The 13,726-nt window shown below is 53.3% G+C and overlaps 2 protein-coding genes across 3 annotated transcripts; one reads left to right on the top strand and one right to left on the bottom strand.

Moving 5' to 3' along the window:
• Positions 1-81: 81 nt before the first annotated feature.
• Positions 82-6,809, bottom strand: XKR5 (XK related 5). 2 transcript variants are annotated; one of them, XM_075497716.1, is made up of 7 exons: positions 6,690-6,809; positions 5,974-6,157; positions 5,689-5,870; positions 4,739-4,948; positions 4,443-4,612; positions 3,902-4,013; positions 82-2,584 (listed from the first exon to the last, which is right to left on the bottom strand). In XM_075497716.1, the coding sequence occupies exons 1-7, from the start codon at positions 6,745-6,747 to the stop codon at positions 1,494-1,496; spliced, it is 2,007 nt and encodes a 668-aa protein (XP_075353831.1). In that variant the 5' UTR covers positions 6,748-6,809; the 3' UTR covers positions 82-1,493. The 2 variants fall into 2 exon arrangements, with proteins under 2 accessions (XP_075353831.1, XP_075353830.1); XM_075497715.1 differs by having other exon boundaries at positions 4,443-4,948.
• A 3,224-nt stretch (positions 6,810-10,033) lies between these two features.
• On the top strand, positions 10,034-10,594 carry LOC142407607 (gallinacin-14-like). Its single transcript, XM_075497235.1, has 2 exons — positions 10,034-10,106; positions 10,470-10,594. The coding sequence occupies exons 1-2, from the start codon at positions 10,034-10,036 to the stop codon at positions 10,592-10,594; spliced, it is 198 nt and encodes a 65-aa protein (XP_075353350.1).
• Positions 10,595-13,726: the final 3,132 nt, after the last annotated feature.

Below are 13,726 nucleotides of genomic sequence, written 5' to 3'. Positions count from 1 at the left end.
CACCCCCAACACGAGACACAGACACAGCAAAGGCTGGTTTGTTTTTTTAAAACGTCATTGTATATTATCAAAGGTAGAAAAACAAACTAGATAAACATTTCCATAATGCCACGGCAGCTCTGCTGCCTTCCGTGTGATGCACACGGTGAGGAGGACTCTGGAAAAGCCGCTGCAACTGCTTCCTCCCTGCAGAGCACAGCCACAGCACGACGGTGCTGGGGTCCGAACGGAGACATGGAGCTTTCACCGCGCTGGAAGCTGCTTCGCTCCGAAACTGGCACCGGCTGGGTTTTCAGTGCCCAGAACAGCTTGAAGAAACATCTGACTGGGTCAATCCTGAGCAGTGAATGCTACATGGATGCTTTTTTTAATAATTCATTGCACACCTGTCCTTCCTGCTGCCTTTCCTGCCCTGTGGCACCACCGGAGTCCTGCCCACAGCGGGACAACAGCTGGAGGACATGGCCAGATGTGCACCAGCTGGCACCCACCAGCTCCCTGGTGAACCCAGCTGACCAGATCTCAGCCAACATGTCAAGCCATGTCCTGGGCACAAACCCATGTCCAGCCAGCCCGGCTGGAAGCATTAGCTATTTCTGAGACCACAGTCCTGAGGCTTTTAGTTCCCGATATAAATAAACCCTGCCTGCAATGGGGATTTTATGGTGGCAGGAGTATGTGGATCTGTTTTGAGATTAGGCTTGAGGCTAAATTTAGGAGGGTGCATCCAGCTGGATCTGGATTATCTGTGGCTGGGTGGAAGGGGGCAAGGAAGAGGCTGGGCAGAAAAGGTCACCTGAGGAAATGGAACGGTAAGCAAGCAAGCAGGACATGCTTTTGTGTATAATTGAGGGTCCTGAGGTTGTGGTTTGCAGTATGAAGAGGGTCTGGGCTCCTATGTGGCCCCAGCAAATGGAGTTGGTAAAACTCTCAAGATGAACCTGGTGGGGGAAAAATAAATCAAGCACCGCTGAGCCTTACTTTAGGGCTTATTCTACCCATAAGGAAGGGCATCTGAGATTAAAACTCATTATTTTTCTGGTTGAGGCACTTATTTGTCCTGAGAAGACTCCTGCTTTGGCCAGGATTGCAGCCCCTGGAGACAGCAGCCAGATCTCCATGCTGGGACCGGCCAGCAGCTTGTACAGGCCCTTGTTAAAGGACACGCTTCAAGACATCGTCACAAATACATCAAATGCAGCATGCTCCAGCTGCCTAGCAGGACTGTTACATAAATAAGTTTAATAAATACCTAAACCTGGACTTTTAAGGCTTTTTAAGACCTTTGAAGCTCTCCAAAACTGCAAATAGAAGACGCACCGGGAGGAAAGGTGATGTCCTAGCGATGGAGGACCACATCTGCCCGGCGGCAGGGGCACCATGGGGACAGTCTTCATGGCCAGCATTAACATCCCACCACCTCCTGCCATACCCTATCGACGAGGCAGTCACCCCAATGCTGACCCACGGTGATGGTGCAGCAATTTACAGGGTCACTCCAGCAACCCAGACAGGTCTGTCCCCTCTCCCAGCTCCCCCAGTCCTCGCTGTGGGCATCTAGGGTCGGTCTTGGGAGTGGAGGTGAAGCACGGTGGCCTCAGCTTGCTCCTCACGACAGTCCCCTGTGTGCCACAAGGGTGGGTGTCCCAAAGGCGATGCCACCCCATGAGGGCACCCTCCGGCCCCATGGGCTCCGAGCCCTCTTTGGGGGGACCCGCCACCCCACAGCCGCCTGTGCTGCTGAGGGAAGAGCTGCTCCGCAGATGCTTGTGGGCACAAGCGCCCAGGATTGGGCTGATGCTCGCCATCTCAGAGGATAAATCCCCTCCTCCTCCTCCTCCTCCCAGGCAGCCTGGAGAAGGCTGAGCTTCGCTGCTTCTTTGCACCAGGGCCACGCACGTAGCTGTGGCTGTCCCCGTGCCGGGTGAGGCGATGCCTCCCGTGCTCACGCTGAAATACACAGAGGAGCCCTCGGCCGGATCCGCGGAGAAGCTGCTGGGAAAGGATACGGCCGGGTGAAAACCAGGCTCCTGCCCTGCTCCATCCTCCCACGCCGTTCTCGCAGAGCCAGCGCTGGGTTTGCCACCTCCTCCATTCCCCACCGCCAGCAAGTTCTCATCAGTCAGACCAGATTCAACACCCTGAGGACCAATTTCCCTCGTGGAGAGGGAAACGTGTGCCCCAGGCTCAACACCGGCAGGTTTCCCCATCATCCATCCTCCAGGGTAAACCTCTCCCACGCCACCATCTCCAAAAGCTGCGTTGATGATGGACATATCTCCTGTCTTCAAGGCCAGCTTTACCAGCAGCCAGTGGTGATGGTTTGTCCAGCTGTCCTCCAAACACCCTCTGAATTGCAGGAGCGATGAGCTGTTCCCATTTTTGGGATCTGCTGTGGTCCCTTCCCCCGCCAAGGACTCTCCATCTCCTGAAATTCCCAAACTCTGCCCTGCTTGGGAGCCATCTCCAGCAACCTCGTCATCATCGGCAGCTGCCGCACTGCAGGTTGTCTCCAGGAAGCCCTGCCAGATCTCTGTGGACTTGGGATGGAGCAGGCTGTAATAAACCACCAGAGCTGCGGCACCTGAAAAAGAGCAGAAAGGTATCAAGGGACAAGTCCCAGCAGCATTTTGGTGAGGTGTGGAGGAGAGACCAGACCTCGCTGCCACCTCCAGATCAACAGGCCCTTTGCAGAGATGCTGCTGGGCATCAGGGGTCCGAGCAGCATGTCTTTCAAGCATTTTTAAGGATGCAAGAATCCCACTCGAGCAGCTTTCGGGAAAGGGAGTGCTGAGCACACTCTCAAGACCAAATTTGATCTGGATTGATTTGCAGACTGATAGGCACCAGCAGACAGGGCACAGGGCAGCGTGCGATGCAGGAATCCTTCCCATCTCGCAGCATCCCCGTCCTCTAGCCATTGAATGAGACACCAGCAGGTTTTTAAGATACCTTCCTACTTTTCTCCTAAACTCATTCGAGGCCAGAGGAATTGCTCCGTTTCCAGCCCTTTCTTGAACATGGTTGATCTGTGTGTAGCCGGTCTGGGGAGATGCACAAAGCCCGGCACGCAGGCGTTACAGCTTCCCTCTGCCTCCATCCCACTGGGAAAACATGAGCCTGGTGGGGACCTCACCCAGCAAACAGCAACTCCCATCCTTGCCCGGTGCCAGTTTTGCAAATAGAGGTGCCGATGGGTTGTTTGCAAGCATCATACGACCTCTCCCCTCCTTCAGCTGAGCTGTGCATTAAAGCTTTAAGGACTTAAATGCACCAGCATAGCTGCTGCTTGCTTTATGGGCAGGGTATGGGCAAGGTATGGAGTAGCTTCTCCATCACACACCAAAAAATCCTCCCCGTAAACACAAAAAGCTTTTCCATTTACAGAAGCAGCGCTGGTCTTTGAAAGAAAACAAGGTGGGAGGAAGGTGCTGTAGTTCTGCCTGGTGCCACACCAGTGTATTTCCAAAACATACCCAGTGATGGCTGATCAATCACAAGCCACCTTCATAAACCATCAGTTATATGCTCAAATGAAAATATTGCCTTGCGGTGATCCCCTGTTCTACCACTGCCTGCACTGATCACCAAGCACCAAGACCGCAGAAAGCACAAACAGATGTGCTTCAAAATTGCATGTATTATATTTGGCAGCGGTACCCGAGCCATTTGGCGACACCTTGATCATTTCTGCAAGCCTCCCTCTTCAGGGATGGGCTTTTAAGAAACGATAAAGAAATGAAACTCAAGGTGGAGTTACGTATTATCGAATACATTCAGACGCTTAAGCTGGAAGAAACAAAGCAAATAGTTTGATGCAACTAAAATAACCCATGATGCTCACTTACTCATGTTACTCTCGAAACATGCAATCCAGGCTCTAAAACCCAGCAGCTCTTACCTATTACAGACCCTGACATGACGGCCCCGGTCACGCACAGGCTGTTCCTCAGCTCTGCCTGCAGGAACCGGGTGGCCAGCAGCAGCAGGAGGGTGTTTTCCATCAGCATTATCTGCAGAGCAGAGGGAAGAGAGTTGTCACTTTTGTCCTTCTGATGGCTTCAGACATGCTTCCAATGACAGAAAACACCCAGTTTCTAGATTTTGCTGATTTCTTTTGCACCTAACTTATCACTTAAAACATAAGGGTTGCTGAACTGAACTTTCTGCAAGGTCTTGACCTTTTTTTACCATGACAAATAACTCTGGCAGAGCAGCACAGCCGCTCTGGTGTTATTAAGACCTTGCATGGTTGCTGCTAAGAAAACAAAGCCAGCGCAGAAGGTGCATCCACCTTGGTGACCACGTGGCTTTGTCAGGACATGGGAAATGCTGGATTTTTATCAAGTGGTGATGTCAGAGATGAGAAGGGAGAGTCTGAAGCTACTGCTTCTCCCCAGCAGCTGCATCCATGTGCAATACTGAATATCCTGGGTACTTACTGCATAAAACACGGCCACCCTGTGCTTGGAGGGACCGGGCCGGACATTAACGTAGCAGAAGATGTACACGGCTCCCACCAGGCAATTGAACAGCCTCCAGCGGCAGGGCTGGGCCACGATGTCCGTCTGCTGGGCCACCAGCCAGAAGGACATGAGCAACCAGTGGACACCTGCAAGGGGAAGGGACTGAAAGGGCAAAGCCGTTCCTGGGGGAGGCTGCAAAGCGCTCCAGCAGCAGGAGTATCCCTGTGGCTGACAGGGGGATGGGACAGGAGGAAGATGATCACAGGTCTTACCTGCCACAGCAAAGACCCAGCAGGAGTACAGCCTGGCAAAGAGCACCAGGGCCAGGACCCTGGTTCCCAGCATCCCCGTCCTCCAGAGCAGCAGGCAGAGGATGGCCGCGGCCGGCGGGCAGAGGTGACCGGGTTTCAGCAGGCAGGCAAAGCGGCTGTAGGAGACCAAAGCCCAAGCGAGGGAGAGCAGGGAGAGCCCTGCGCTGACGCCTGCACGGGGACAGGGGCAGTCAGGTGCTCTGGAGGACGCCCGACCGCGTTGTAGGACCATGTCTCAATGCTAAGGAGCTGTCGGTAGCACGGCACCCTGATACAAGTCAGGCACCCTGCTGTCCTGCCAAGGGGAGTATCTCAACCAATTCCTGCTGAATCTGGTTTCCTTTGCAAGCTTGGCATCTCCCTGCTTAAATCCTCTGAGCGCTCTCTCCCATGGGCAGAGCTCTGCAGCGGCAGGGCAGGTCCATCTCTCGTCGCTGCGACTGGACCGGAGACTGGCACCAGCTTGAATGCGACCTTGCGCATGCCGTGACTCCACACCCCAACGTCTCCCTTTGCACACCTGAAAGTCCACCTGTTCTACAAAGCAGCCCCAAACCCCTAAATGCTCAGCATCGCGCCGTGAGTAGGGCTGGACCATCAATAGGAACATGAGTTGGGTTCAAACCCAACCAAGGCGCTGTCTGCCATGGAGGTCCCCTGTACGGGGGACTGATTGTATCAGCCAGGTGAAGGCGTGGGTAGCTCAGAGACTCCTCTGGGTTCAACCACAGCAGGTCTTTAAGCCACATTTGTCCCTGCTCTGCTTTGCACTGGGGCTTCCCAGCTCCTTTGCAGCGTGCTCCTCCATCCAGAGCCTGCCCTGCGCCCTGCCAGGTGGGCACACGCGTCCCCCACCCAAATGCATCACCCTTCTGCAACTCGAAGCATCCTCCTGGAAACTCCCTGCTCACCGGGAACAAAGCCCGCTGGGTCGACTGCCATGACGACGTAGGCCTGCAGCAGCAGGTGAGGCAGGGTCTGCAGCAGGGCTTCCAGCAGCCGCAGCACACACGCGTCCCCGTGCTGCATCAGCACCTCCCCGGCACGGGCGCTGCCGCCCGCCTTTGCCGCCATCCGCAAAACATCCCAGTACCTGCAAGAGTCACCATGACGGGATGTCCGCCCTGGTTTTGGCAGGTTTGGGACTGCGCCCGCGTTGGGAGGGGGCTGGATGGACCATGGGGAGCATCTCTCACCGCTTCCAGAGGCCCAACTGCAGGAGGTGGAGCAGCAGGAGCCAGCAGCTGGGTGGGCGGCCATCCGCCCTGAACCAGAGGATGCTGAGGAGCTGAGCCGCGTAGCCGGGCACCAGGCAGGCGACGGTCAGCCCGAAGCAGCCCAGCTGCCCGCGGACAAGGTAGTGGATGATGGCGCAGAGCCCTGGAGAACGGCAGAGACGCACCGCTGAGGGATGCCACAGCCAGCAACTGAAAGGTGCTACCCACAACCCGCCCCAAATTCCACTCCCAGCCGCCCAGGGGGTTGCAGCCCTTGTCCCCGTCTTATCTCCGGCTGCCGGCTCTCGGTGGCTTGTCAGCTGCGGCACAGCCATCGCCACCGAGGGGCCCGGCCCAAAGGGGCTTTGATAAAAAGCGCTTGGACGAGGGCTCATGCCCCGAATAAATAAATAAATAAATATAATAACAAAAATTTCTTTTTTTTTTTTTCCAAACTATATATATTTTTTTAATTATTTCAAAAGAAAATGGCTGGGGCGTACGCGGATGCGGAAAGCCCGCGCTCGGGGCGCTGCCGTCCATGAGCACCGCGCATCTTCCCCTCCGCGGTGACCCAGGACACCGGGGCGGCTGCAGCGGGGCTGCACCCCCCTCCGCCTGCGCGCAGCCCCGCGCAGCCCCACTCCCCCCCCGCCCCCCCCCCCCCCCCCCGCGCATCCTGCGCGCTCACTCACGCGCTCCGCGCTCCGCCGCCAGCAGCGCCAAGCAGAGCCCCGGGAAGGCCCCGCGCATCCTGCGCGCCCCTTCCGCGGCGGCAGCAGCAGCACCACGGCGCAGGAGGAGGAGGAGGAGGAGGAGGAGGAGGAGGAGGAAGGAGCCGCCGGCGCCGATCCCTCCCCGCCCGCCCCGGCCCGGCCCCAAGTGCCTCCCCCCGCCCCGCCGCCGCGCTTCTCTCCCGCCGGGCAATGTTACGTCACGTTGCTTGCGTCACGCGGGCTCCTCGGGGTTTTGCGGCAGCAGAGAGCGGCGGTGGTTGCACCGGCCCCAGACCCCTGGCGTTACTGTGCATGGGCACAAGCCCGTCCCACTGTCCCCCACGTTGTCGTCTACTTGCACAAGTCCATCCTGGTGTTCCCCAGGTTCTTGTGCACTTCCACAAGTGCGTCCTGATGTCCCTGGGTTCCTGTGCACTCGCACAAGTGCGTCCTGGTGTCCCCCAGGTTGTTGTGCACTTGCACAAGTCTGTCCTGATGTCCCTGGGTTCCTGTGCACTTCCACAAGCCCACCCCAATGTCCCCCAGGTTGTTGTGCACTTGCACAAGTGCATCCTGATGTCCCTGGGTTCTTGTGCACTTGCACAAGTGCGTCCTGATGTCCCCCAGGTTGTTGTGCACTTGCACAAGTGCGTCCTGATGTCCCCCAGGTTGTTGTGCACTCGCACAAGCCTGTCCCAATATCCCCCATGTTGTCGTCTACTTGCACAAGCCTGTCCCGATGTCCCCGGGTTCTAGTGCCCTTGCACAAGCCTGTCCCGATGTCCCCAGGTTCTTGTGCCCTTGCACAAGCCTGTCCCGATGTCCCCGGGTTCTTGTGCCCTTGCACAAGCCCACCCTGATGTCCCCCAGGTTGCTGTGCACTTCCACAAGTGCGTCCTGATGTCCCCTTGTGCGATGCCCAAGTGATGGGCATCCACCGCAGGGATGATCACTAGGTGGCAGCCGGGACATGGTGTGCACGGAGCCATAAATTAACTCAGTTGTTCCCCCCCTCCAAGAAATGAAACCTTTGTAAAATGTGATCTCAACCGTTGGTGGTTGCAGGTGCCCTTGTGTGTGCAGAGACGTGTCCTACCTGCTTCTCTTCCTGATCTCCAGCCCTGCAGAATCCATCCCCTGAGAAGCGCATGCTTTCTGGAAAATAAATCCTCAGGAAAGGCCACGACGGGCTGTTATAATTAAGTCTAAATATCATCTAAGGTTTTGTCATTGCTTTTGCAAAATCATGCAGGAAGCTCCCAAAGGTTTGCACATCAGCTGGGCTGTCGGGATGTACGCGTGTTCGGGGGCTTTCACGCATTTACTGTTGTTTTTTTTTAAATTTTAGCGAGTTTCTTTGCAACCCTGGGAACTAAGCCTGGACTCTGTTGCTTAGCAGGAGGAAAATTTCTCACCCATTCAACTGAGTCCCGGACTTTTTGAAACATGAAAGCTCCGTTTCCAGGGTTCTCTATTGGTCCCCAGTGCATTATGCCTGTCCCTGCCATGCTCTGTAACTCCCCTCTTCAATATTTGCATGTGAGCGATGAACTAAATATCCTGCCTGTGCTCAGGGCCGTGGATGCGCTGCTGGCCGGGGAGCCAAACTGCTCAGAGATGTCACTGTCTGATTGTCCCTCCTCGAGGGAGCACCACCAGGGTCTCTCCTTGGTCTCCAGCACTGGTTTTTTTACCGAGCACATTTAAGAACTTTGATCTTTGCAACCTCAGTTCCAGTGTTTGGATTTGGTGACCAGTGGGTTACAAAAGGCACGGCTGGAAGGGATAGCCTACTTTTCCTCTTGTCCTGCTGCCACGTCCGTGTTCAGCAAAGTGTTTCATTAATTAACAACACTGAGCTGTTGGGCCCAGCTCCAGCGAAGCTTTTTAATAAAGCTAGGGGTGTAAACAGGGCTCTGGAGCCAAGTGAAGCTCAGGCTTGGTTCTCTCAGAGCCTCGTCCTCCACAGTTTATAATGCAACAAATTCCACGGCTGCCAAATGACTCATTCCTAGAAAACCCAACTAACTTTCTGCATGCAAAGCACAGCTAAGCCTCTAATGGGCACCAAAGCCTCTTCCAAAGCTGAGGGTGGGCTGTTGAAGAACCATCTTCGCCTGCAAATCCAGCAGTGGGGAAATTGCGAGGCTGCAATGTGGCATGACCCTTCTTGTCACCCACAGAAGACATGTGAACCTCATCGTGTCATCCCCCCTGCCCTCCATCGTCATCATTCCCGGGAAGGAGCCACCCTGAGGAGCCTCAACTGTCTTTTCTCAGTCTTAAAGTGACTGATGACAAAATGGGTCCCTCCTCCCGCCCAAAGGCTTTGTTCCAAGCCAGAAATAAATTCCTATGCCACACAAGACATGCCATTACCACCCAGAAACAATGCTAACCAGAGAAGGAGAAAGCCAGAAAGCCTTCCAGAAGATAGTCCCAGAGCTGGACACCCTCCCCAGTTTGCCAGCTCCCAGTTGCTCTGGCTGCCTTCCAGCCAGAGGTTTGGCTGCGCTTTTCTCTGCTGGATTTCAGCGCCCAGGAGCCTCTCTTGCTAAAAACCCCCTCAAGTCTCCAGTGAAGCAACATCCAGAGGATGGTGAAGCCACCTCTTCCATATTTTATTTAGCCAGCTTAGCAGATGAAGGTCCTCCAGCTCCTCCATGCAAAGCTGTTTCTCCAACCCCCAAGTGATTTTTTGGGACTCTCTGCTGTACCTTCTCATATTTTAACCCTCTCTTGCATTGGGAGCACAAGGAGTTGCAGAGACCTCTTAGCTGCGCTGCTGGAGCTGCACACAGGGAGGCATAACATCTTGGTGGGACTGATTCTGAATTCAGTCCTTATGTGGCTTTGGGCACTCTTTTTTTGGGTCTTAAAATGGGAACAAATATTCTTTTCTGTGTAAAATCTGAATTTCTGGAGGCAAAGATGCGTCTGATGGAGATCTGAGGGTGCAAATACCTTGAAGCGAACTGGGCCTTGTGCATGTGGTCATTGCTCTGGCTAAATGGTTGCTGAAATATCTGCCTGTCTGTGCTATTCACGGAGGAGGTGGTGCTTTGGATCAGGACATGGGAGCCAGCAGGTGGTGGTGTCAAGAGGCTAATTCCTTTCGGGGTGGGGACGTGTCATGGTATCTATCCACACAAGAGTTTGTAATTAGAAGTTACAACATGCATCCTTTTTAAATGTGTTATTTGGATCCAAATACGATTGCTAAATCCCTGCAGAAAGCATTCATCAAAGCCGTATAAATACAGGTTAATTCCTTCCCCTTGCAGTGTCTCTTGGTCTCAGCAGCTTTGTGGTAGAGCTCCACAATGTCAACCAAAGCCACGAAGATACTCTTCCTGCTGCTGCTTCTTCTCCCGGCGGTGTCCCAGGCTGCTGCAGGTAAGTGTAAACACAACCAACGGGCATTTTTGTGTTTGGGAAACAGGGAGCGATTCTGTAAATGAGGAATGAACTTGTCACACGTGCGCAGCTGATGTGATACTTGGCATGGAACCTGCCTGCCTAGCACTGAGTAGTCAAACTCCAGTTAGCCGTTTCAGTGCTAAGGGGAGAGAGCATCACAGTTTGCAGAACTCATGAATGCTTTCAGACATCGCAGCCAAACTCCACAGCAGGTTGATAATCTCCCCGAGATGCCGCTTGAGCTCTCTGCAGACCGAGCTGTTGCGAACATGGGGACAGGCTTTCTTCATGGTGCAAATCCAAAGGAAGATGCTTACCGGCTCTTTTTCTCAATTACAGTGTCAGACACTGTGACGTGTCGGAAGACCAAGGGCAAGTGTTCGTTCCTGATGTGTCCCTTGCTTAAGAGAGCCACCGGTACCTGCTACAACGGACTGGCAAAGTGCTGCAGGCCCTTATGGTGACCCTCCGCAGTCCATGCAGGGGCTGGTAGCGTCGGTAGCATCAGGAGCAGTAGAAGCAGTAGTGTAGACTTCTCCTTCTTTACATGGGTATGTGTTGGTTTTGATGCTGTCTTTCCTCAGAGCTGGTGGAAGTTACTTTTGCATGTGGCCATGTGTCTGCTCTTCACCCGTGTATCCGCAGCTGGGAAATCACTGTGTGGCACCTCCTCATCCACTGGACCCTGTCCCTCCATTGTCATCAAGGCAGGGTTGAACTGGTAGCCTGAAACTGGCCTGTTCCTCTCCTCTCCCTGCCAAAGGTGGTTTGTGGTGGGAATCAGGCAAATTTCCTCCTCATGTTGAGGGAGAGAGTGATGTGTCCCATGGGATGCTGAGATACCACAGCAGACCTCACCCATTCCATATGCTCTCCTGTGGTAGCCACCCATGGAGCCCTCATGGCCTCGGTTGCCACCCTGGTGTCCCAAGGGGAGAGCACAAGGCTGATTTCCAACCACTGAAGAAGTTTAGTTGGGAAGGGGCTCCTTGTTATGGCCCTGCTGCTTCACCTTGGTGGAACCCATGGAGGGGTGAGGTGTGGAGGGCTGGTGCTAGGCAAGGCTCAGATCTGACATGTGCAGCCCCCTGGGACCTTCCTCCAGCTCTTGGACTTCTGCAATGCCCTTTCCACCCACCACATGCCAAAGGGGTGCGGGGCAGGGACACCACTGCTGTCTCTCCCACCTTGTCCCTGCCTGTGATTTGTTTCTCTGCCTTCATCCCCACCAGCCAGGTGCTGCATGGTGAGGTCCCAGGTCCCCTGGCCAGATCTCCTGTCTCCCCTGGGGCACTGAGTTGATCCTGCCAATGAAATATTTAGAAATATCTTGGTTAATGTCTGTTAACTTGCCCACCTTCTCCGTACAGGATGGCTGTCTTTCCTGAACAGATGGGTAAATGTGAAATACAACCCTGGTTTCCCCATCTTCCCTGTAGGACCCCTTTTCTCTCCCGTAAGACTGCTTATTTCCCATATCCCCTTATAATCGTCTCACGAGAAGGTCTTTTATCTTCCACCTTTCCCATCCTGTGTCCTCAGAAGATGCTGTCCTGGCTCGGTCATCTGTCCAGCTTCTCAGAGGACATCTGGCTGATTCAGACCCTGTTCTGGAGGGGATGTCTGGTCAACTCTCATTTGACCTCTACCGTGATACAGCAAGGGCTGGAAACTGAAGTCTTCAGGGGTGTTCTGCTGCTTTCTTGCAGGCTCTGCAAAATATCTCAGCCTTCCAGTATTGAAGCGATCTGTGCTCTTTTTCTCTCCTCTAACACATATTCGCTATGTCCAAAGAGACTGTGGTTTGCAAACTAATTGAGTTGTGTAAATATCTAATAAAGCATGAGTAACAACACAAAGCGCTTTACAATTCATTGGTGAGGAGTGGTTTGATCCCTCTGGTTTCTGAGGTGTAGGGCCTCGGTCCCGTGGATCTTATATCCAGCCACATCTCGTCGGCAGGCATCTCCAAAACCTGGGAAAGGTTTTCTAGGTCATCTCCTACCCAAGCCCAAGTCAAGAGGAGGTTTGATTAACTCCACAGTCAGGGAGCTCAGATTCGTTCAGCCCAGGAAGATGGCTTAAAAAAATCTCATCAGACATCTGTTCTGCTTTTGGCATCGTAGCTTCTCCGGGCACAGCTAGTCCTGCAAATGCACTGCAGCTGACATTATTGCATTGCAGGTTGCCACCGCCAAAGAAAAAGGTCATTAATAAGCTCTCCAAGCCCAAAGGTGCTATTAGAACCTTAATCACTCCTTTCATTTCGCGATTTGAAAGTCCTTTGTACTGGTGAACTGAGGCTTGCACCACCTTAGGAGGCAGCCAAGGAAACAGAAGGTACCTGCTGTTGTAATTAAGCCACGCTCTTCCACCCAGGATTAATTTTAACCCTTTTAGTTCAGGAATAAGAAACTATCATAGCAAAAAGCAGATATTTGGTGGTATGCCAAAAAGTTGCAGTGACTCTGTCACGGGGCTGGCTTTCAGGAATAATAAGGGAGACTCCTCAGTGGTTGTATAATTGCAATTAGGAAATCAAGTGCCTTACAGAGTATGCAAGAATTGCTACTCAGGTTGCACTGTAGAAGAAACTGGGGTGCAGAACGGGGAAGTCTCAGCGAGGTCAGTGCCTCCTGGTCACCCACAGCCAGGAGGAGGAGAAAGATCTTGGGAGCTGTGCTGACGTCCTAAATTGTTTATCCCCTTTGAAAATAAATGCAGGCATCATTAACAAAATAGGATGCAAAATCATTCTTAATTGTGACCAACAACTGGGGGCAACTGATACTTTGGTGTAGAGCATGATTGCTGGCCACCACATCTTAGAAATCTGAATAGCCATGTCATGGCTATCGTGGGGCAGGCATGGAAAAATCTCATCTTCAGAGAACTCAGGAAGACTCATTCCATGGGAAAGATGGATAATGTGAGTCAGGGCTATACTGAGCTGGAAATGCCTTCATCATTTGAAAAGGGTTCACAATCTGAGGTTCAGTGAAGCCAAAGAAGACTGGGGAGCTGGACAGCCCATGCTTTACTCATCCAGTGGACAGGAACAATGAGGAGCATCAAAACCACCTGCACAGCTACCTGCCCTGATTAGCACTGTCCCCGTGGGTAGGAGAGGAAGGAGCGAAGGCAAAGGGAGTCTTGGCTTGCCTACAGATGATATCACATGAACCCAGCTGGCCCTCACGTGTCGAGCCATGTGTGTGTGCACCTGTTTCAACCCGTGTTTTGCTACACACCCTAGCTGCAAATATTTCTCAACACCTTAGAGAAGGGTTTAAGCGATAGACCGTCCCTGATGGACTCAGATAGCAGGTCACCTCTCTTGTAGATCATTCCCCTGCTCGAGGTGATGCAGCAGAGCAGTTGTGAGGGGTGATTGTCGATGATGTTAGGAGATGCAGAGATCAACTTTTTGTTGCAGTAAAAGGGCGATTCTTAGCACAACTAGTCCTGGCACCCACAAGAAGAGTTGCCTTCCTGGATTTGGTCGTGAGCGGTGCAAAGGACCTAATTCAAAAGTTGTTTGTGAGAGAGCTGCTCTGTAAAAGTGACCACAGTACAATTAGGCTTAACTGTGTTGT

The sequence above is a fragment of the Mycteria americana genome, chromosome 3 (genome assembly GCF_035582795.1).
Source record: "Mycteria americana isolate JAX WOST 10 ecotype Jacksonville Zoo and Gardens chromosome 3, USCA_MyAme_1.0, whole genome shotgun sequence".
NCBI lineage: Eukaryota > Metazoa > Chordata > Aves > Ciconiiformes > Ciconiidae > Mycteria > Mycteria americana.
Note: the sequence above shows the minus strand (reverse complement) of the source record. Positions and strands in the feature narration are given on the sequence as shown.